Source organism: Haematobia irritans, chromosome 5, assembly GCF_050003625.1.
Source record: "Haematobia irritans isolate KBUSLIRL chromosome 5, ASM5000362v1, whole genome shotgun sequence".
NCBI classification, from domain to species: domain Eukaryota; kingdom Metazoa; phylum Arthropoda; class Insecta; order Diptera; family Muscidae; genus Haematobia; species Haematobia irritans.
In genome coordinates this window covers 4256350-4277908 of record NC_134401.1, presented here as the reverse complement: position 1 = coordinate 4277908, position 21559 = coordinate 4256350, and the positions used below count along the sequence as shown (strand labels likewise).

General features: G+C 33.9%; 1 protein-coding gene across 2 annotated transcripts; it reads right to left on the bottom strand.

The window, feature by feature from the left end:
• Window positions 1-1076: 1076 nt before the first annotated feature.
• Window positions 1077-2995, bottom strand: Mppe (Metallophosphoesterase). Of its 2 annotated transcripts, none has more exons than XM_075312055.1 (6): window positions 2569-2995; window positions 2399-2508; window positions 2230-2329; window positions 2002-2164; window positions 1437-1944; window positions 1077-1373 (listed from the first exon to the last, which is right to left on the bottom strand). In XM_075312055.1, exons 1-6 carry the CDS (start codon window positions 2589-2591, stop codon window positions 1186-1188), a joined length of 1092 nt encoding a protein of 363 aa, XP_075168170.1. In that variant the 5' UTR covers window positions 2592-2995; the 3' UTR covers window positions 1077-1185. The 2 variants fall into 2 exon arrangements, with proteins under 2 accessions (XP_075168170.1, XP_075168171.1); XM_075312056.1 differs by having other exon boundaries at window positions 1437-1917; window positions 2569-2993.
• Between the last annotated feature and the right edge of the window lie 18564 nt (window positions 2996-21559).

Here is a 21559-nt window from a genome sequence, read left to right as displayed (position 1 = left end):
GCACGTAAAGCATTATGGGCTTATTACTCTTTCAATATTATGCGAATTTTATAGCACTTCCTAGAATCCCCACAACGTCCATGAAGCGTTTAAACGTGTCACGTTCATATACAACGTTGTAGTTTGTCTGCACACCGTAGATGGCACTATTTTTGTACAAGTGGTCCGATTGGTCCAATTTTTGGGCAGATTGTAGACTTTTCGATTCTAAACACAAAAAAACCCCGGCCGAAACCGGCCACCTATACGCCAATTTTCAAGGGTCGGTATCTCGAAAACTACGCTCTTACGACAAAATTTTTACTTAATGGTTTCTCCTTAAAATGTACTATTTTTACAAAAAACGAAAAAAAGCCCAATTCCATTCATTTCATGAAAAATTGCTGTCAGAATTAACAAAAATATAAAGGGAAACACCAATTTTCAAGTGTCGATATCTCGAAAACAAGGCTTTTCCAAAAATATTGTTACTTAACATTTTCGCTTTAAAATCCCTTCTCCTACACACAAAAACAAATTGTTTTTAACAACTTTTGCTAAAGTAGATTTGTTCCCTATTTTTCTGCAAAAGAATAAATTTTAATATTTCTTTGTTCTTTAAAAAAAAAACACCAAAATTTGTAAAAGAATATAAAACTTTATATACGCAACTCTTTCAATGCAAATTGACTGATAATAAGGCAATGTACGTGCTCCAAAAAGAAATTGATTCACTTGACAGCGAAATTGAGTGTAATGATCACAATGGACTAAGTTAGCCTGAAACTTAATCGAGCTGCCATTTTAACATAAACAAACAAAATTGTGTATGGTTGCAGCCATCCGATTCAATTCACTCAATTTCTTTTCGGAAATGGAGAATTGCCGTCAAGTTGCATTAAAAAGGTTGTGGATGTACAGAATTTTATATTCTTTTTCAAAATTCCACGCAGGGAGGGAAGGAGAACTAGACAAAGTGTCATCTAGAGTGTGCAGACAAACTGCATCGCTGAATATGGACTTCAAACATCTATACATTTCTTCGACGTCTTAATATCTTCTAAAATTTAAAATAATCCTTTCTTTAGAGATATATGTAGATAAAAGGAAATTTAGATATGCCGTTTTGATTTAGCACATCTGACTAGTCTTTATTTTGGTGTTACTAATAACAGTATTATAAATAAATTGGGTTAATTATGGCTTTTAATCAAGCATTTCTTCGGAAAGTCGTTGGTATTGAGAATGACGTTTGACTTTTCGAAACGGGCAACGATACATCATTCTGCAAACAAATGTAATGCTTAGTGAAAATAGAAACCAAAATAGATATATAAATAAGTAAACAAAGCGGTTGGGAAGCCAAAGGACGGTATAACGGAGATCATAGTTTTCTAGAAAGATAGAAGAATGAAAATATAATTAACATTAAACACAAAGACGTATAAATCACATACCGAGTACAGCATAGCCCATGCCAATGTTTACTTTACCCATACGGTAAGATGAAGTTGGTACCATTATTTCCAGATAATTATGTTTCTTTTCTTTTAGTTCTTTTAAATTGAAGCTTTTTATTGAACTATCGTAGAAATTTATTACCTTTGTTGATGGATATAAAAATATTCGAGACTCATGCCAATGACCTGAGAATATAACATGCGGATCCAGTTCACTAATAACCGAACGTAAAAGAGGTCCGCCTCCTATGAGTATAGGAGCATGCGATAAACCAATGCGTAATTTTTTATGATTTTGTTCCTTGTCAGGGTTGGTGAAGTCTAACATCATGCGATTTATTTTGAAAAACCTTAAATTCGACTCATAGTCAAATATGTCACGTTGCGTGAAAGCCTCTTCAAAACGGTGAATATTTAAATTCGAAATGTATTCGCCATTTTCTCCCCCAATGTCGTTATCACCCGGTACATGAACCAGCTGATGGAAAGCAGAAATCATTTTAAACTTACCCAATAATTTAGTAAAATTATTTTATGATGATTGCCAAAAAAGCAAACTTACTCGTGTATTGGCCTCCGTTTGGTATATATGTCTAAAGCGTTTAATGTAGCTTTCAAATTCTTTGGGAGAAGCTACATTACCTTCATCTAGCAAGTCCCCAAGAAAACATATAATATGTGGCTGGGTGAATATTAAGGCTTGTTGAAAAGTACGATGCAAATATCTGTAAACAAAAGCTTATAATCTTGATTCCGGTTTACTGGATTATGCCAAGTCATATCATTGTACCTATCGGAATCATAACGAGCCAACCCACTATAAAAGGATTTATCATAGGTTTCACCTAGTAACTGAGGGTCTGCTATTAACAAAATTCGCGTGCAATTTTCTGGAAAATCGAAGGAAGAAAATATTAATTTTCTCTAATTCATAGACAAAATCTACTTGACCCACTAACCAAAGTGGCAATTAATTTCTTGCCAAGATGATCTATTAAAACGATATAGAAGGATTTCATTATAGCAACATAATAGCAAAGTGAGAAGCAAAAAAATTCGAATAACCCATCTGGAAAAATAGGTTTATATCACATTATAAAGGTTTATATTGATATTCAATATTATTTACCTGTAAACGTGACGAATTGGCATTTTTGTAAGCGAACTAAACAAACAAGCTTTAATTTTAAATCAGACCATTTGTTGTGTCTAGAGGAATTCTAGGCACTCCTGCTTTCCAAACTCCTATCCATTATGACATGCAATAGGAAGTTGTTGAAAATCGATCTATGTCAACATTAATTAAATTAACCCAATGTTTGAATGGTTGTGTCGTTCAATCTGTTTTGGTCTGTGTTCCTTTAAAAATGTACGTTAGCAGGAATGAATGGAAGTGAAGTCCTCAAGATGTTAATGTAGAAGCCGGCGTATTGAAAAACTATAAAAATCACCTTAATTTTTTATTTAAACATTTAAACTTAGAAAACAAAAGAAATTGAAGCAAATTTTGCTAGCTGCACAAAAATAAACAATCTCGGCTGTTAGATTATAACTATATTTTGCATTAAGGCGTATTATGTCGAGTAGCAACGCAGGGTTGCATTATAAAAAAACTAGGTGGGTATGCTGAAACAGCATAATACACAACCCAATAAACACAACACACAAAAAAATTTTTTCTGGTTCAATCACGAAATTAATTGATCCAATTAATTTTTTAATTGAAATGTCTTCAATTACAGAAATGATAATATCAATTAAAAATTAATTGAACGTCAATTAAAAAATTAATTGATCCAATTAAAAGATTAATTGACACTATTAATTTTTGTGTTTGATTTTTATTTCAATTAAAAAATTTGTTGAATCAATTAATTTTTTAATTAAATATTTTTTAAAACTCAATTAAGACTTTAATTGGAAACATTTTTGTGAAATTTTTTTCTGTGAAGCAAGCACCGGAGACATGCTTATATTCAAAAAGCTTTCAAACACTTTTCAACTCAATGGTGATATATTGTATTCTCAACAAAACATCAGACATTGCCTCAATAGTTAATTTCACATTGTGACACTAAAAAAAATTGAATATATTTTGTCATCGCTATTGTTATAGGAGCTATTTTAATATTTAGCGAAGCACCAAGAGTAAATAGCTTCTTATAAATTATTAGAAGAAAAAAATTCGTTATTTCGTATTTTGGTGAAAAAATGGCGTAATTCAAAACTGGAATAAAGTGATATGTTTCATATAGTTTCTTAAACATAGTGTATTGACTCACAGTATAGGCAATCTAACAATCCTTTAATTTAGTAATTTGACGTGGTACAACTTCTCAATAGTGATGCCGCTTTTCCGATGAGATATCGTTCGAGCTCCGTAAAATTCAAAACGTTTTGGCAGGGTAAGCAACTTCGTATCATTCGCTGAGTTACATATTCTCCTTTCGAATATTTCAAACAATTTAAAGAAATAATTATAAAATCATTCATGTGACAAATCGCCATTTCCACTTTTGGTCCTATAAGACGTCAAAATAACGATAAATTTTCATTTCCAGCAACACTACCAACAAATACTGTATACATACTTGTATTCCCATGGGGCGTTGCAGTCCTTGGACAAGGTTGTGTTCCTTGTGTCGGTGAGTAGGACAAACTGCAGTGAGTGTTGTTTGGGGGGCAAACTCCGAAAGATGACACACGTGTAGCGAATGCCGACAATTCGTCGAGCACCCCCAGACAGTAGGTCGTGCAAGCAGAAAGCAAAGGCGAGTTTTCCGTGCACTCAGACAGGACAAACCCCCTTTGGACATCAGCCAGGAGAATGTTCTCCGGGCGATAAAGGCCGCCAAGAACTCCACAGCAATTGGCCCAGATGGTTTGGCTACGAGGATGTTGAAACACATTAGAGAGGATGGAGTTAGATTCCTGACTCATACCTTCAATGTCTGTCTCAACACTCTCGAAATACCAGACATGTGGAAAATAGGGAGGGTTGTTCCTGTTCTGAAACCAGGGAAGCAAGCACATCTTGGATACTAGTAACGACCAATTACTCTTCTATCCTGCGTTACGAAGATTCTGGAAGCATTTCTACTGCCCTACTTCACAGAACATCTAATGTTGGCAAAACATCAGAATTGTTTCCGCTCTAGCAGTAGTATGAATTAATTGTGTGAATTAATAGCCACATTGCAGAGGGATTGAATAGGAGGAATAAATAAGGCGTACCACAAGGCGGTGTACTGTCCCCCCTCCTCTTTAGTTTCTACATGGCTGGAGCTCCCCTTCCGTCATCGGATGTCCATCTGATTACCTATGCAGAAGACCGTTCCATAGTGACATCGGGTAGAGACATCAAGGAATTTGAGGATTGACGATTACCTCCCTGTACATAGGGACTTTCGAAACTGAAACTTTCTGCCCCTAAATCGACAGCGACAATTTTTACATCATGGACCATGGAAGTGAATCTGGAACTCGATATCCACATACGTGGCTAAAGTAGCCCCACATGTAAGAACCCCGAGGTTCTTGGTGTGGCATTTGATAGTCTGTTCCTCTTTGGTAAACATGCGGAAATGTTGCTAAGAACGTTAGAAATAGAAACAAGATCCTGAAGGCATTGGCTGGTACCAACTGGGGGAAAGAAAGAGTCTATCGGTCGTCCCCTTATCGATTACGCAGCCCCCGTTTAAACTCCCAGTATTTGCGATCCCCAATGGAGAAATCTTCAAACGGTGCAAAATACTGCGTTGCGAGGCCAAAATGCTACCGGTGAGGCTACTCACCCAACCGCATCTACTAAAGTGCAGGCGGAGAAACCACCCAAACCACGCCCCATCCAGGAGGGTATCAACCGAAAGAGGCAAGCCCATTCAGTTTGGTTTTAGAAAGGATATCCAGTCAATAAAACACTTAATCGGTGATGATAGTGATGGGGGAATAAGGACGATATTGAGGGCGGCACTAACGGCAGCGGTTCAGAAGGCAATAGATTCCTCCCAATGCAGCTTTGTGCTGGAGGAGAAGCCAGGTCGGTGCTATCACAGCTAAGATCGGGGATCTCCAGGTACTTAAATAGTTACCTCTGCCTTCTGAATCCGGAAATTCAAGATGTCTGCCCTAATTGTGGACAGTCGCCTCACATCACGAGGCATCTCTCCGCGTGTCCTGCAAAGCCGACAGACCTAACGCCTATTTCACTCTGGATTCATCCAGTAGAGGTAGCTCGCTCCCTCAAACTGGATGTTGAAGCCTAAAGGTGGGTATTAAGTTCGAGTTTAGCCGCTAAAATCGTAATTTTTTCACGATTACTTTTCTTTAATGATACATTTTATGGAATACAAACTTCGTGAAAATTTGCTTTGGGCTATTCCCCATCAAGTTATAATGAAATTTGCAACAAATATGTATAATTTTATGCCTTTTTTACTGATTTAGTTTTCACTTTAGTGAAAAAATGACGATTTTAGCGGCTAAACTCGAACTTAATACCCACCTTAAATGTTTAATCCCAATAATTCGTTTGTTTTGTCTTGTATTTTCCCTATTTGTTCTCTTTTCATACATACATTCGCAGTGGCTACAACAACAACAAATACTGTATTTCAAGTTTTAGTAAAAATGATAAATTTCAGCTTCTAAGCAAATCATTGTGTTGGGGGCTATATGGGAACATGGACAGATACACACTATATTTTAGCACATCTATTTGTGGGCCCAAAACAAGACTATATTTCAATTAATTCGGATGAAACTTTCGTCTTCTACAGTTTCAAGAAGTCAAATTAAGGGGTTCGTTCTATATGCGGGACTGGGCTGATATTTAATATAGCTCTTTGTGGACCTGAAATTGTTCTAGATTTCTAATTTCAGACAAATCGAATAAGAATTGAGGCGTCTAGATAGCACATCAGCGTGGGCTCGTATGGGGTCTGTATCCAACTCTACACTAATATAGGCAATCTTCGAACTTGACCTGCTTGCATATAAAATACGAGTCTGTGTTGCATTTCAGCACGATGGCTTCATTATTGAAGACTGTAGCATTAACAAAAGACGGAAATTGTTAGTTCGTCAGAGAAAATCACAGTGACGTTGATTGGACTAAAACTGCGATTTAGACTTTGATTACAAAAATGTGTTCACAGACAGATGGACATCGATAAAACGACTCAGATGGCGGCATTAGTATCAAATACAACCAAATATTCCTCAAATTTATCCTCCACTTTTTACAGACCTTGCTCAGAAGTTATTAAAAGTGGAATCCGCACAACGTTTTAAAACTATAAAATGGTTGTTTCCAAGAGTTACATAACTAAAATATATAAAATAACCTTGTTATGAGCAAAAAATTCTTTAAAGGTGCATACTAACTTACAGAATTTCACGCTACCGAAACTTTCGTTCGAATAAATAGCAATGCATTTCTTATTTCAATATCACTGTTTTTTCCTAACAGTACTAGTATTGCATATAATCTGCGAAGTTTGAGTCACCTGATGGCAATTATATAAGCAATTAATATTCAGCTATAGAAAGTCCCGAGAAATGTATCCGTACAATAAATGTATGGATATACAATGGCATATGTCCAATTTGCTTAAAATAATACCAATAGAAGGAAAGACAATATCGTACTGGTGAAAAGTTCGCTTGTTCAGCCCTCACGCCTTACCATCATAACGTGTGCTTGTTTGCTCTCAAGTTAATTAGTATTTCAGCTCAAGATGACAATTTGACCCAAACGAAGTCCTCACCCGATGTTTCGGATGGTAGAGGTGATGAAACTAAAGTAATGGTATGACGTCGTTATGAGAGCACCTAGGGAAGATTTTAATGGTGTCGTGAACTGGGATATGAGAATATACCATACATACCTCTAGTGAAGCATCATCGGAAAGGACCTTGCCTACCATGCTGCTACTGATTTCGTTGTCAAGTGTCTCATTCAAAATACAGAATTTACATTATATTTTGTTTGGTACGAAGTTGAATATGGTATTCATGCAATTTGTTGCATTCACCAGATCCTTGTATTGTGGAAGTGGGGGTGGGGGGAGGATGAATACAGGCATCCAATCCTTTCTTTCCATTGTAATATGCTTACACCTTCTACTACTTCATTTTTTTCTCATTGGAGCTGAGGCTGGTCTTGGCCGAATAACGATGACGTTGCCATCATCATTAATATGGTCGTTTTGTTAGGTAAATGTGGTAGGTTGTTGAGTTGCTGTCTTCAGGATAAATAAGGTTACCTTTCACCATATGAATTTTGTGTTTACATTGGGGACGGCCTTTTGTATAACATTAATAAGAGTTACTTGCATTCCTATATTCATCCTGCAAATATCCTTCAGGTTATATGAGTCATGCATACCCACTCGAAGATGTTCCCATTTCATTGTGCCTGAATGAATATCCTCATCCGCATTCATTATCAAGCATTTTCCCCACGCCCCATAGCATTGAGCAATGAACCATGAGATGTACCATCCATAGAGAGAGATTTGAATGACCGAAGCTAAAGAATAATGTGATGGAATGTGGCGGAATAGAAGTGGCGTAAGGTGAGTGTATGTGTATTTCATTGAAGTTATTTACACAGACGAAGTGTTAAATGATAAGATACCAATTACCAGTGAGCAAATAGAACAAGAAAATTATCACGTAAATATCCCGGGAATATATTCTTAATAGCAGCACACCCAGTACACTTGTAACCATTTGAAATCAGTCAAGCATGGTTGGACCTAAAGAGTCTTGGCGTCAGTCGTTCCAGTTAAGTTGATTGATGTTCTTCTCGATCGATTTTCGAATTTCTAGTTTCTTGTTTATAGAATGCATCCGTCGATTTGTATAAGTGGCCGGCGTAAGTTTATGGCATCAGCAAATTTATAATCAGCGCAAAGGAATGTAAATAAATACCAAAAAGTGTTCCTCGCTGTTATATCGTAGCCACATATTTGTATCCATAACTATGAGTGGCGTTTAGAATCTTAACATACTAATTTATTTGTAACCCATTGGATTCTATCCACAGATGGAATATATGAGTTATGCTATGATCACACTGGGCAAATATTTGACAGAAATCAAAAAGGATCCGTCGCCACAGCCAAACCAACAAACATTTTTAGCTCATATTGGATAACATCGTTGTAGAATTATTTTCCAAAAGCCGTATCCAGATATTTGGAAAATGGTTCTGGACAAATGTTTGACACTCATTTTGGTCAAATATTTGCCTGGTGTGACCTAGCCTTAGCCAATGGGCTGATGTTGTTGAGATATTCCAAGATGAAAAAAACAAATCATTCCAAAAAGCTGAATACCTAAATCGAACTATTTTGGGGACTGGGATTAGTTAGGTATTACCGTCTGTTAATACAGTCCATTTTTGGGTTCTCTTCGATGTCGTGAAATACTCTCAAATATCATAAGTAATACTGGCTAAAAATTCTAGTTATGTTTTTTATCTAAATCGATAAAAATTGTTGCTTCTTTTGGCATCAAAATAAATCGAGTCTGTCTAGGAGTAATTGGACATTTTCTGACAAAGAAAAACTAATAAAAGAGCGGAGAGCATTAATCATTAATGAACAGATTTATTTAAATAAGTATATACGGCCGTAAGTTCGGCCAGGCCGAATCTTATGTACCCTCCACCATGGATTGCGTAGAAACTTCTACTAAAAACTGCCATCCACAATCCAATTACTTGGGTTGTGGTAATACTTACCGAACTATCTTAAAACTTGTTAACATCGTCTTCTTAATTCTCAAGTAGTCCATAGGTGGTATATATACTTATATAGGGTAGTCTACAAATAACTACGAACCAATATGAACTTTTGCGCGATAATTAAAGAACCAGAATTGAAATATGGCGGATTTATACATTTATGAACCGACGATGGACGAATTGTTTGTATGATTGGGGATCGGTTTATCGGTCTATATAACTGTAGACCGATATAGAAGTTTGGCATGGTTTTTCGCGGCCATATACTAAGACAACGTACCAAATTTCAACCGGATCCGATGAATTTTGCTCCTCCAAGAGGTTCCGGAGGTCAAATCTGGGGATCGGTTTATATGAGGGCTATACATATATAATTATGGACCGATATGGACCAATTTTTGCATGTTTGTTAGAGACCATTTACTACCACCATGTAGCAAATTTCCACCGAATCGGAAGAAATTTGCTTCTCTAAGAGGTTCCGGAGGGCAAATCTGGGGATCGGTTTATATGGGGGCTATATATAATTACGGACCGATATGGATCAATTTTTGCATGGTTGTTAGAGACCATATAGTAACACCACATTTCAAATTTCAACCAGATCGGATGAAATTTGCTTCTCTAGGAGGCTCCGGAGATCAAATCTGGGGATCGGTTTATATGGCGGTTATACGTAAAAGTGGTCCAATATGGCCCATTTGCAATACAATCCGATCTACATCAATAACATCTACTTATGCCAAGTTTCAAGTCGGTAGCTTGTTTCGTTCGGAAGTTAGTTATACCCCCATCCTATTGTGGAGGGTATAAAAATAAATTTTATGATGGAACACATTCTGAAAATCATATATACTCGTACTTAAGCATAATATGTTTGGGAATATACTACGTTACAGAGGCGATTTTTAAGGGTGTAGTTAAATGTAGTTCAAGTTGATTTAGGAAGTGTAATGTGAATGGAGGTGTCAGTACTATATAGTACATATAAATTTGTTTAATATTTGCTAGCTGCATTTCTATATTGAAAATTACTTCAAGAAACAAATACAGCAGTTGTTATCATGAGAATCGAGAAACGAAGAGAGAGAGGGACTGTATTGTGAGAATCTAAAATACATGTGTGTTAGTTGCAGTGCTGAGAGTTACAATTGCGTAGGTATGTGTAAATTATTGCATTTAACATTAGGGCACGGGTTTACAATGTGTTCAGCATATGATGTTTAATGTTTATTTTAATGCACTTGTTAGCTGAGGTACTTTCTTCATACCCAACCAATTTTGGTTCCTCGTTGACTAGGAGATGTTGCCAATGAATGGTGTTACTCCGCCATTCATTCAAGTGCTATTTATATACTATGTGATTACAACGAAAAAAATCTGAAATTAATTGATCCAATTCAATCATGAAAATGATAGAATTAATTAGGAATAATAATAAATAAATAAATAAATAATAATTAAATATAATTAAATGTTTTATTTCACAATTTCAATTATTTTTTTAATGGACACCATTAAATATTTAATTACACACAAATTTTGTTGATTTAATCACGAAGTTAATTGATCCAATTAAATTTTTAATTGGAAATATTTTGGTGATATTTTTTTTTCTGTGTAGTTAGCTTATGAGCTACCCACTTGGGCCAATCAATCGAAATCAATATTAGAGCTATTATAAGGTGTCGTACCATTATTACACATATATACAGATACAGTGATATCTCAAATCTGCAGTCTATTTTAGGGTAGCTATAATATGAAATGGGCTATCCATTGGGCTTTTTCGCCCAATATGGGGTTTTGAGGTTTGTATTCTATCAAATTACACTTCGCATAGAATATCAATGACATTTTCTAGTCATATCATGAACTCATCAGTCATGCGGAGATAAAATTCTATTTAATCAGATGCAATTGTACCCGAATTGTATTTAGTTTTCTGAGTGCTACATAATTTCATTATTCTCAATTATTGAAATTTTCCTATATTCGAACTTCAGGCCTTGTGGGTAAATAAAACAAAAAAAAAACTTTGGAAAACCTCACCACCATAGACATGCATACAGAACACGGCACATAGTACTATTAGTGGCGGCACAGACGCCTCTGATCAAAGAAAATTAGCTGATGATGTGTATTTAATTTTAGAAAATTTACTTTAATTGAAATGTTCGCTGTGGGCCAGGGAAAATTCACCAGCTGTTTGGAATGTGTTATTGCCATTGCCATCATTATTGAAGTTTAATCGATCGAAGCGGATAGTTTTTTGGCATTTTCAAGTTGGAAGGGTCTTTTTCATCTCCTTTTTCGATGGGCCAATTGCTATAAAAACTAATGGAGTTGTAAAGAAATGCAAATGTTTTGCGCTGTTTCTTTTTTTATTTTTTTTTCTCTTTATTGATTGTTTATTTGTTTTGGGGGATTATGTGGCGGTTACTTTAAAAAGATTACGACTCGGAAATAGTTCTTTAGAAAATAATATCGTAGATTTTAAAACATTTTCATAAATTTCATAAATGTTTACAAAATATCGAAGAACTTCAAAGGAATATTTGGAATTAAGGTGGAAATATTAAATTAGGTAATTCAAAATGTTTATTATAGTTTTTTTTATACATTTAGATTTTGTGTAAGTAGAATTTTCGATTGATTAAAATTGAAAAAAGACTCTAAAATAATTTCTTTCAATCTCCTCCTAGATGAGGACATCTGTATCTTGTGAAAGCATGGGCGGTGACAGGAAATAGTAGCTATTCACCCAGTCTGTTAACGTCCAGCCACATGCGAATGCTATTCCGTGATACATATGCTGTAGGTGTCACAACTGTAAACAGCTAAGTTGTTTGAGACTCACTAAATCGGTTCTATGTTCACGGTTGCCACTCGTTCCAAAAATAATCTACCAAAATTTGAAGAAACATTTACCAAAAATCTACCAAATTAAAAAAAAAAACATTTTATTTCTATGGAAAAATTTCGTCAAAATTTTATTTCTATAGAAAATTTTGTAAAAATTTTATTTCTATAGAAAATTTTGTCAAAATTTTATTTCTATAAAAAATATTGTCAAAATTATATTTCTATAGAAAAATTTGTCAAAATTTTATTTTTATTGAAAAGTTGTTAAAAAAAATCTATCATTTTGGTAGAATTCTACCAACTGTGGCAACCGTGGCTACGTTGCGTTTTCAAGTTAAAAAACACTTTATTTTCGTAGTTAACTATTTTAAAATAATGCAGTTAAATTGTAAATAAATTATTTACTTTAAAATTTATTATTTTAAAAAATTAACCGCGAAAATAAAGTTAATTTCAACTCGAAAATCGAACATAGTAGCGGTTTTAAGGGGAAAAATTGTTGAATTGTTCTTCATTGTCTCATCAACCTGTAGCCACAACACTGGCTTCTTTTGTTGTGTTCGTCGGGAATGAAAGAACGCAATTTCCGCCCAAATAAAATTGAACCCAATCATTAACATAGAGTCGAAGGGACTAAAAGCAACTCATGGCAAATACATGTTTTATAAATTTCGGTGCCCTTAAAAAATGTTTACACTATTTTTTGACAAATGTCATTTGGTGAGAGACCATCACTACACAAAGATCTCATCATCTCACTGAAAGTTTGTTTAACGACTCTGTTGTTCTCTGCAATATTTTTTACTTTTCATTTGTCCTTTGTGTGATAAAACTAGACGAAACCCCAAAACGTGTAAATAGGGAGAGAGGAGGTGTAAGATTTGATATTAACGTTTGTCATTCTCTACTCCCGAAAAGAAGAATTGACGAAGTGGAGATTGTCACACTTTGTGTCTGAGTTTTTTTTTTTGTTATCAATGATAATGTCCATATCATTCGTCGCATTCTTTGTTTCAGTCGTTTTTGTTATTGAGAAAAACAAAAATACAGAACAACGGAACTTTAATTACAACACACTCTCAAAAACTCACATCCAAAGGGAGCGAATCATACACACGCTCATGTACACATTGAAATAACTAAAGCTCAACAGAGACTTGCCGCACACACACACACATACATATAAATAAATGATACTAAGGATATAGACAAGTGAAACAAAAGAATCAAGAATTAGAACCCTAACACCGATCCATCGGTGATGACAGCCAGAGTTAGAAGACCATGGTTGGTTGTTGTCGCGTTTCTACAGGCGCTGGTGTTATTGTTGTTGTTGTTGTGGAACATTTATGCTGATTATTGAAAACTTTTGTACGTCATTTACGGAAAAGTTTACGACTTTTTTATGGCAACATTTCATGACAGACAGCAACAAGAATTAAACTGTAAATTGTAGAAATTCTACTGCTGATACCAACCGCCTGCCGTCGCCACCTTATAGCCGCTATGCAATGTCTCTGTTATGGTTTACTGCTTGAGAGTGTGTTGTTCGATAAAGATAGCAAAAAGCACCGGCACCGAAACGACAGGACTCTCGTCTGTTTTTTTTTGTAGAATCTTAGTATAAATATCACTTTATGGCACGAAAATGAAACGAAATGGAAAAAGGATATGAAATGTGTAATAGTGGTTGTGTGTGTGTTCATATTTTCTTGGGTAAATAGAAAAAGTTTAACTGTTCCCCAAAAACCATCGACCCAGAGCCATCCACAACTAAGCCCCTAACCCATCCTCAGACTAGGACCAAACAATAACAAAAATATGCACATAAAAAAACAAGCTACAAACAACAAACACATGCGTAAGTGGTGACCGAATGACAAGAGGGCGGGGAAAACAATGACGAAGAAAGCGAATAAAAACCAAACTCAAATGAATGAACACAATCCTGCATACATATAAACACACTGAAGCAATTTGATCTAAAGGAGTGTAATGAAGTGGAGTGGCATCAGCACTCCGGATGGGGTCCTGGGAGGGGTTTATGAGCATTTTTACGACAAACACGAGTCAAACATAAAATTGTCTTAAAAATTCAAATATTCCTTCAACGCAAGAGGGGCACACAGCCAAACGTTTCTATGTACACAAAATCAGGGATATCACAGTGAGCAAAAGAAACTCGATCCTTGCTTTATGGTAAATGTAACTTTGTTTTAGTATAGCTTTGGTGTTACTGTTTGTTGTGTTACTACTGTTGTTGAAGTATTTAGTACTGTGGTCTCCCCAGTGGTATTTCCTTGTATTGTCTTATATTTTGTATAGTGTCACCATATTATTAAGAATCTTGTAGTTACACTCAAAGAAAAAAATACTTTCCTCAGGAACGAAATTTTGGTCAAACAAAACTCTATTTTTAGATACAGTATTTTCTTGAAGAGCAAATAAACTCGAATTTATAATAAGAGTTGCAATTATTGTCCCTAATTGCGAAATATCGATTTCCGACTACATAAAGTCTTTATATTCTTGATCAGAGAGAAATTCTAAGACGATATAACCATGTCCGTCTGTCACTTGTACTTACGCTACATTCTTCAATAATAAAGCTATCGTGCTGAAAGTTTGCATAAACTCGTCTTTTATCTGCAAACAGGTCAAGTTCGAAGATGAGCTATATTGATCCAGATTTTGATATAGCCTCCATACTAACCGACCTCCGATTTGGGGTCTTGAGCGCCTATACATCCCAATTTTTATTCGATTTGCCAGAATTTAAAAATCTGGATATATTTTGGGTGTATAAATAAATGTGCCGAATATGGTGTGTATCGGTCCATGTTTCGGTATAGATCCCATATAGCCCGATCTCATGATTTGACTTCTTGGGCTTCTAGAAATGGCAAGTTTTATCCGATTTGCTTGAAATTGGAAATCTAGAGGTATTTTAGATACACACATAAGTGTGCCGAAAATGGTGAGTATCGGTCCATGTTTTAGCTTTTCTCTCATATAGACTGATCTCCGAATTTGACTTCTTGAGCTTCTAGAACACGGTTGTCACAGTTGGTAGAATTCTACCAAAAATGGTAGATTTTTTACTGTTTGGTAGATGGGTACAATTCTTGATATTTTGGTAGATTTTGTATAAGATTTCTATCCAACAGAAGGTACTTCACAAATTTCCTCGAGAAATAAATTTTTGAAAAATTTCCACTAGAAAACAAAATTATGACAAAAATATCTATAGAAATAAAATTTTCGATAGAAAATTTTGACAAAATTCACTACAGAAATAACATTTTAACAAAATTTTTTACAGAAATAAAATTTTGACAAAATCGTAGAAAAATGTTGACAATATTTTCTATAGAAATAAAATTTTGACAAAATTTTCTACAAAAATAAAATTTTGACAAAATTTTCTACAGAAATAAAATTTTGACAAAATTTTCTATAGAAATAAAATTTTGACAAATTTTTCTATAGAAATAAAATTTTGACAAAATTTTCTATAGAAATAAAATTTTGGTAAATTTTTCTATAGAAATAAAATGTTGACAAAATTTTCTATAGAAATACAATTTTGACAAAATTTTCTATAGAAATAAAATTTTGAAAAAATTTTCTATAGAAATAAAATTTTGACAAAATTTTCTATAGAAATAAAATGTTGACAAAATTTTCTATAGAAATAAAATTTTGACAAAATTTTCTATAGAAATAAAATTTTGGCAAATTTTTCTATAGAAATAAAATTTTGACAAAATTTTCTATAGAAATACAATTTGGACAAAATTTTCTATAGAAATACAATTTTGACAAAATTTTCTATAGAAATAAAATTTTGACGAAATTTTCTATAGAAAGAAAATTTTGACAAAATTTTCTATAGAAATAAAATTTTCTATAGAAATAAAATTTTCTATAGAAATAAAAATTTCTATAGAAATAAAATTTTGACAAAATTTCCACAGAAATACAATTTTGACAAAATTTTTTTTATAGAAATACAAAAATTTTTATAGAAATAAAATTTTGACAAAATTTTCTATAGAAATAAAAGTTTGACAGAAATAGTTTTTTCACAGCAACCATAAAAATTTGATCAAACACTGCAAAATAATAGTTTTTTATTTGGTAAAATTTTCTTAAAATGTTGGTAGATTATTTTTGGCTCGAGTGGCAACGATGTTCTGGACACCGTAATTTTTATCCGATTTTCCTGAAATTCAAAATTTAGAATTATTTTAGGTCCGTACATTTTATATATTTTCGAGTTACCTGGCGAAGAGTTTTCAAAGGAAAAATGTGGGGACGTATTGAAAAAAATAACTTAAAATGCTTCCTACTTGGAATATGAGATAATTCATAGAAAATGCTTTATTATCTTGCGTCTTTGGTAAAATTTAGCATTGAACCTGAATAAGCTTTTTTAACCCTTTGAATACATATAACCACTGTGCTACTGACCGCTATTTACAAAGATGGGAATTGCTCACACAAAGGAGATGAGTAAGAGTTCTTGGGATTGTTATTCGGGGGAGTTTTGGTTTTAATCCTGACAATGATACTCTCTAATGGCGATTATGGGGAAGGTCGTTTTAACTAAAACACATACACACACCCAAACACATTTACACTCTAATGAAAGGACCAAAGAATGGGCACATAAAAACAAAACAAAAAAAAAAAACAAAACAAAAGCTAAGACGAATACCAGAAGCGCTAAAACGTCAGCTAGCACATAACAGAGAGGAAGAAAGGACTGCCTGCTGTTTTACTACCGCACTTCCGAGCGGTAATTCTCAATTTTTATAGTTTTTCTCAACCCTCAAACACGTTATTCTCCCTTTTCCTCCTCCCCCAACCAAGCCCAAAAATAAATGCAATGAGCATTTTTATATTTTTTATTTCTCGTTGATAGTAGCTGTATCTGTATGTGAGAGAGTGCGGTATGCAGATATGAGGTCTTGTTGGATTGCGATCCTTTTCATATTGCTTTAGTAATAGTTGTTGTTGTTGTAGAATTTATTGGATAGCTAAGCTGGCTGGCTGCCTGGCTGACTGTATTGTGGTACCGTTGCACGGTTCGCTTTTATTAACGTTGCTGCTTGGTGCGGCCTGGCATTATTACACCAGAATGCTATAAAAATCCTTTTTGTTTAGTTTCGTTTTATTCCGTGGCATTACAACGTTAACTTAACTCCCCATTTCCGAGGGGTGGAATTTGAATTTGGCACACTCACACACACATATTGTAGATATAAAGCGAAGGAAATGAATAACACTCTCGTACATACATACATACAGATCGGACTCCGAACACCACAATAGCCTGAGCCAGCTTACCAAAGAAACGCATAATACACAATGAGGACGATGATGACGAGGACGACGTATGAACTGAACTCGACGAAATCATTTCATTCTTTGACATTTATTGATGCCATAAACTTGAGAATTTATGTTTCACGGCGTCGACTGTTATTACAATGGCAGCGACTGAGGAGAGAACCAACGCTGCTGGCAGTAAAGAAAGCAACTACTATTACAACTACCGTTAAGACTAAATACAAAACACGCACACAGCATACAGCAACAACTACATTTTACTGTTACTTTAACTACCACTGCTACGACTTCTGCTGTTCTGATTACTGTTAGTGGTCTCTGTCATTCTGTAGTTATTGCCTCTGCTGCTGTGGCTGTTAATGTTGTGTGTTACTGTGGCCTGCTGCTATTGTTGTTGGTAGTAGTTGCTCAAAGCGTTTCCTTTTTGGCTTCCTTTACCCTCAAATCCGGGGGAGTAAAAACGAATTATGTTGATTATGGAATATGTAAACCACACCACCAATTTCTTTCATAAATTGAAATTAAATGTCTGAGACTTGGTTCTCGTTCTCTTGATTTCATTCATCGGTGAAACAGATTTCACAGATTTCACTTTGTCTGTATTATTTTGTTTGTGTTTTTTGTTAAAACGGTTGCTTGGATTTGTGGCCATGAAATTTTTGCTAAAAATATTCCTTGAATAAATGAACAAAGATGTTTCTCTAAACTGTTACTAAATGTTAATGTTAAAGGATTGATCGTTAAAATATTGAATGAAACGAACCGAGCCCCAACCAGTAACCATGACAAAGGGATGGGTTAAGAAATTTCATGGAATGTTTCACAGATGTTTAATGTTTGCGGAATGCTGAAGTTTTGTTGCGACTGTTTTTGATTGACATAGGCTAGGTTAGGGGTCAAAATTTTGAATGTAAAACTGTTTGTTTGGTTACTATTTTTTTGTCAAACTTTGTCCAAATTGTATTTCTATAAAAAATTTGGTCCAAATTTTATATCTATGGAAAATTTTGTCAAAATTTTAATTCTATATAAATTTTGTCAAAATTTTATTACTTTGAAAAATATTGACAAAATTTCTGAAAATTTTATTTCTGTGGAAAATTTTGTCAAAATTTTATTTCTGTGGAAAATTTTGTCAAAATTTTATTTCTATGGAAAATTTTGTCAAAATTTTATTTTTATGGAAAATTTTGTCAAAATTTTATTATCTTGGAAAATTTTCTCAACATTTTATTTCTTGAACATTTTATTAAATGAACAAAGATGTTTCTCTAAACTATGGATGTTTCTCTTCTATGGAAAATTTTGTCAAAAATGTATTTCTATGGAAAATTTTGTCAAAGATTTATTTGTAGGGAAAATTTTGTCAAAATTTTATTTCTAGGGAAAATTTTGTCAAAATTTTATCTCTATAGAAAATTTTGTAAAAATTTTATTTCTATAGAAAATTTTGTCAACATTTTATTTCTATGGGAAATTTTGTCAAAATTTTATTTCTATGGAAAATTTTGTCAAAATTTTATTTCTTTAGAAAACTTTTTCCAAATTGTATTTCTATGGAAAATTTGGTCCAAATTTTATCTCTATAGAAAATTTTGTAAAACTTTTATTTCTATGGAAAATTTTGTCAACATTTTATTTCTTTAGAAAACTTTGTCCAAATTGTATTTCTATAGAAAATTGGATCCAAATTTTATTTGTATAGAAAATTTTGTAAAAATTTTTCAACATTTTATTTCTATGGAAAATTTTGTCAAAATTTTATTTCTATAGAAAATTTTGTCAAAATTTTATTTCTATGGAAAATTTCGTGAAAATTTTATTTTTATGGAAATTTTGTCAAATTATTTTAGAATTTTTATAGACAATTTTTGAAGTGTTAGTTAGAATTCTACCAACTGTGGCAACCGTGGTTACATAACCCACAGCATGTATGAAGACTGAATCCGCAATTTCTTCTGATCTTTACAAAATCCAGAACAGATGACTTCTTTTGACATGAAAAAATATCTGATCAAATGTAGAACAAATTTTTTACAAATTGGAGTATATATCCCTTATCCGCAAAATGAAAAAAAATCAGACTGCATTTATTAAAAAGGAAGAAGTTCGGGAATTTCATTAAAATTTATAGACCCAAATTCCAATTTCAGGCAAATCGGTTAAAAGTTGCAATGTCCAGATGAAGGCTATACCAACACCGAGTCACACCATATACGGCACACTTCTTTATGTACCCAAAATACCTTTAATATTTTGAATTTCTGGCAAATCGAATAATAATGAGGATGTCTAGATGCTTAAGAAGTCAAATCGGGAGATTGACCTATATGGGAGCTATTCCAAAAAACATAGACCGATTCACACTATGTTCTGCACACACATTAAAAACCCAACATAAATTTATCATTAACAAAACGGAATTATTTCATTTCATTATCATTAAAAGTATGAAATGTTTCATTATTAATTGACAAATTCATAAATACAACGAAAGTTTTCATTATATTTATGAAATTATTTCATTAACTCGCCGTTAATGACAAATTTCGTATAATAAAGTTTTTTTTATACCAGCTTGGTAAAATAGTGAATTGAAGAGAGATTATCCCCCATGTTCCGATATTCGGAATCGCAAGCATTTAGTTTTTTTATATAGAAAAATTGCGATACTATCGGAATTAAATTCAATTTGTCTTTGAACTTCTTATTAAAGGGAACTATATTAAAATTTAAATTTTGATATTTTAGGGCTAAGAAAATATCGCCAGACGAAAATTTTGCGATTCAGAGCATACGCCTATGCTTCTCAGAACGACAATATTCACACACCAGGTTGTTTCCCAGGTAAAATCATTATATCCAGTAAATAAATTTGTAGACAATACAAATTAAATACGTAGATGGATGGTTTGTTGGTTGGATGTACCGTAAACATCCAGTAAGTGCTCAAGTGAAAGATGCAATTTATGAAAACACACGAAATGAATCTGTTACAGAAACCAACCACAATAGACTAAACAAAATAATACCAAAAAAACGACTAAGAGTCGAGAAGGAGAGACATAAGGAAGGATGATGGCATTTAGCTGCCAGAAGAACCAGTAGGAGAGTGAGCAACAGTAATACCATAGCCCTAGTGCACCAACGGAAAGGAAAGAAATCAAATTAGTTTCATGTTTTATGGGCATCCAATTTAGTTTTTGTTTTTTTTTTTTTATATATATTTCTTTCCCGACTTACTGCCAAGAGAAGAAGGCCTGCCGTAGCAGCCACAACAAGACATTGACGGTAATAAAATCAATGGCATACGTCGTCCACATGCATTTCATCTCCTTTGATTTGTAAGTAAAAATGCAATCAAATGCAAGCTGACACTCACAAAGTAACACACACGCACGCACACTCCCGCTTGCCAGTCCCACACAATATTCTCGATGGAAAGAACAGACGATCATTGACTCCTGAACTTCAATAAAAGTGCAATAAAAATACAAATTACCATTCAAATGTAGCACCATAGTCATCATCGCTGAATGCAGCATCAGCAGTTTAGCTGGCGATGTTGCAGATGCATTCAAATGTGTTGCTTATTTGATACCTACTCCTACCAATGAAGAAAGAAATTAAAAAAGTGTGTCCAAACATCAAAGAACCTGGGAAACGACTGCCAAAAAAACAAGAGTCTATAAATTCCTGATGCAGTGGTAGCAACAAACTTTTCCAAATGAAAAGTAAAAGCAAATTCAGTCATGTAATTAGTCATCGTAGAAAAGATCTGGCGTACTTGATTGGCCTTGCACAGTGGTCCATGAATATAAATTCTGTGGAAAAACGTGCAAAGAAATGCTTTCAATCATAGATGAAGTATCTTCAAAATAAATCTGAGATGTGGAAACCAATCCAATCTATTTTGGAATAATTTTTTCGAAAACATTTCTAAATAAAATTTCTTAAAGTGGATCGTGTACCTTTTGTTTCACTGAAACATCAAAAGTGTGAACTAGTTCACACTCATACCTCCCATATCCCCATCCCATGCATCTCTTAGGCCCCCCATAAAAGGGTCGAGTTTGTAATTTGGTACGCGTATTTGTTTTTATTTTGTTTATTTATTCTGGATGCGGTTGTTGATAATTTCGGAAAA

What these genes read in the sequence shown, in the direction of transcription:
- Mppe (XM_075312055.1), bottom strand. Translation starts at nt 2,591, where the DNA reads ATGCCAATTCGTCACGTTTACAG. An exon ending in GCTCGTTATGATTCCGATAG is followed by an intron (nt 2,165 to 2,229) that starts GTACAATGATAT and finishes TTTTGTTTACAG; the next exon opens with ATATTTGCATCGTACTTTTC. An exon ending in AAACGGAGGCCAATACACGA is followed by an intron (nt 1,945 to 2,001) that starts GTAAGTTTGCTT and finishes TTATTGGGTAAG; the next exon opens with TTTAAAATGATTTCTGCTTT.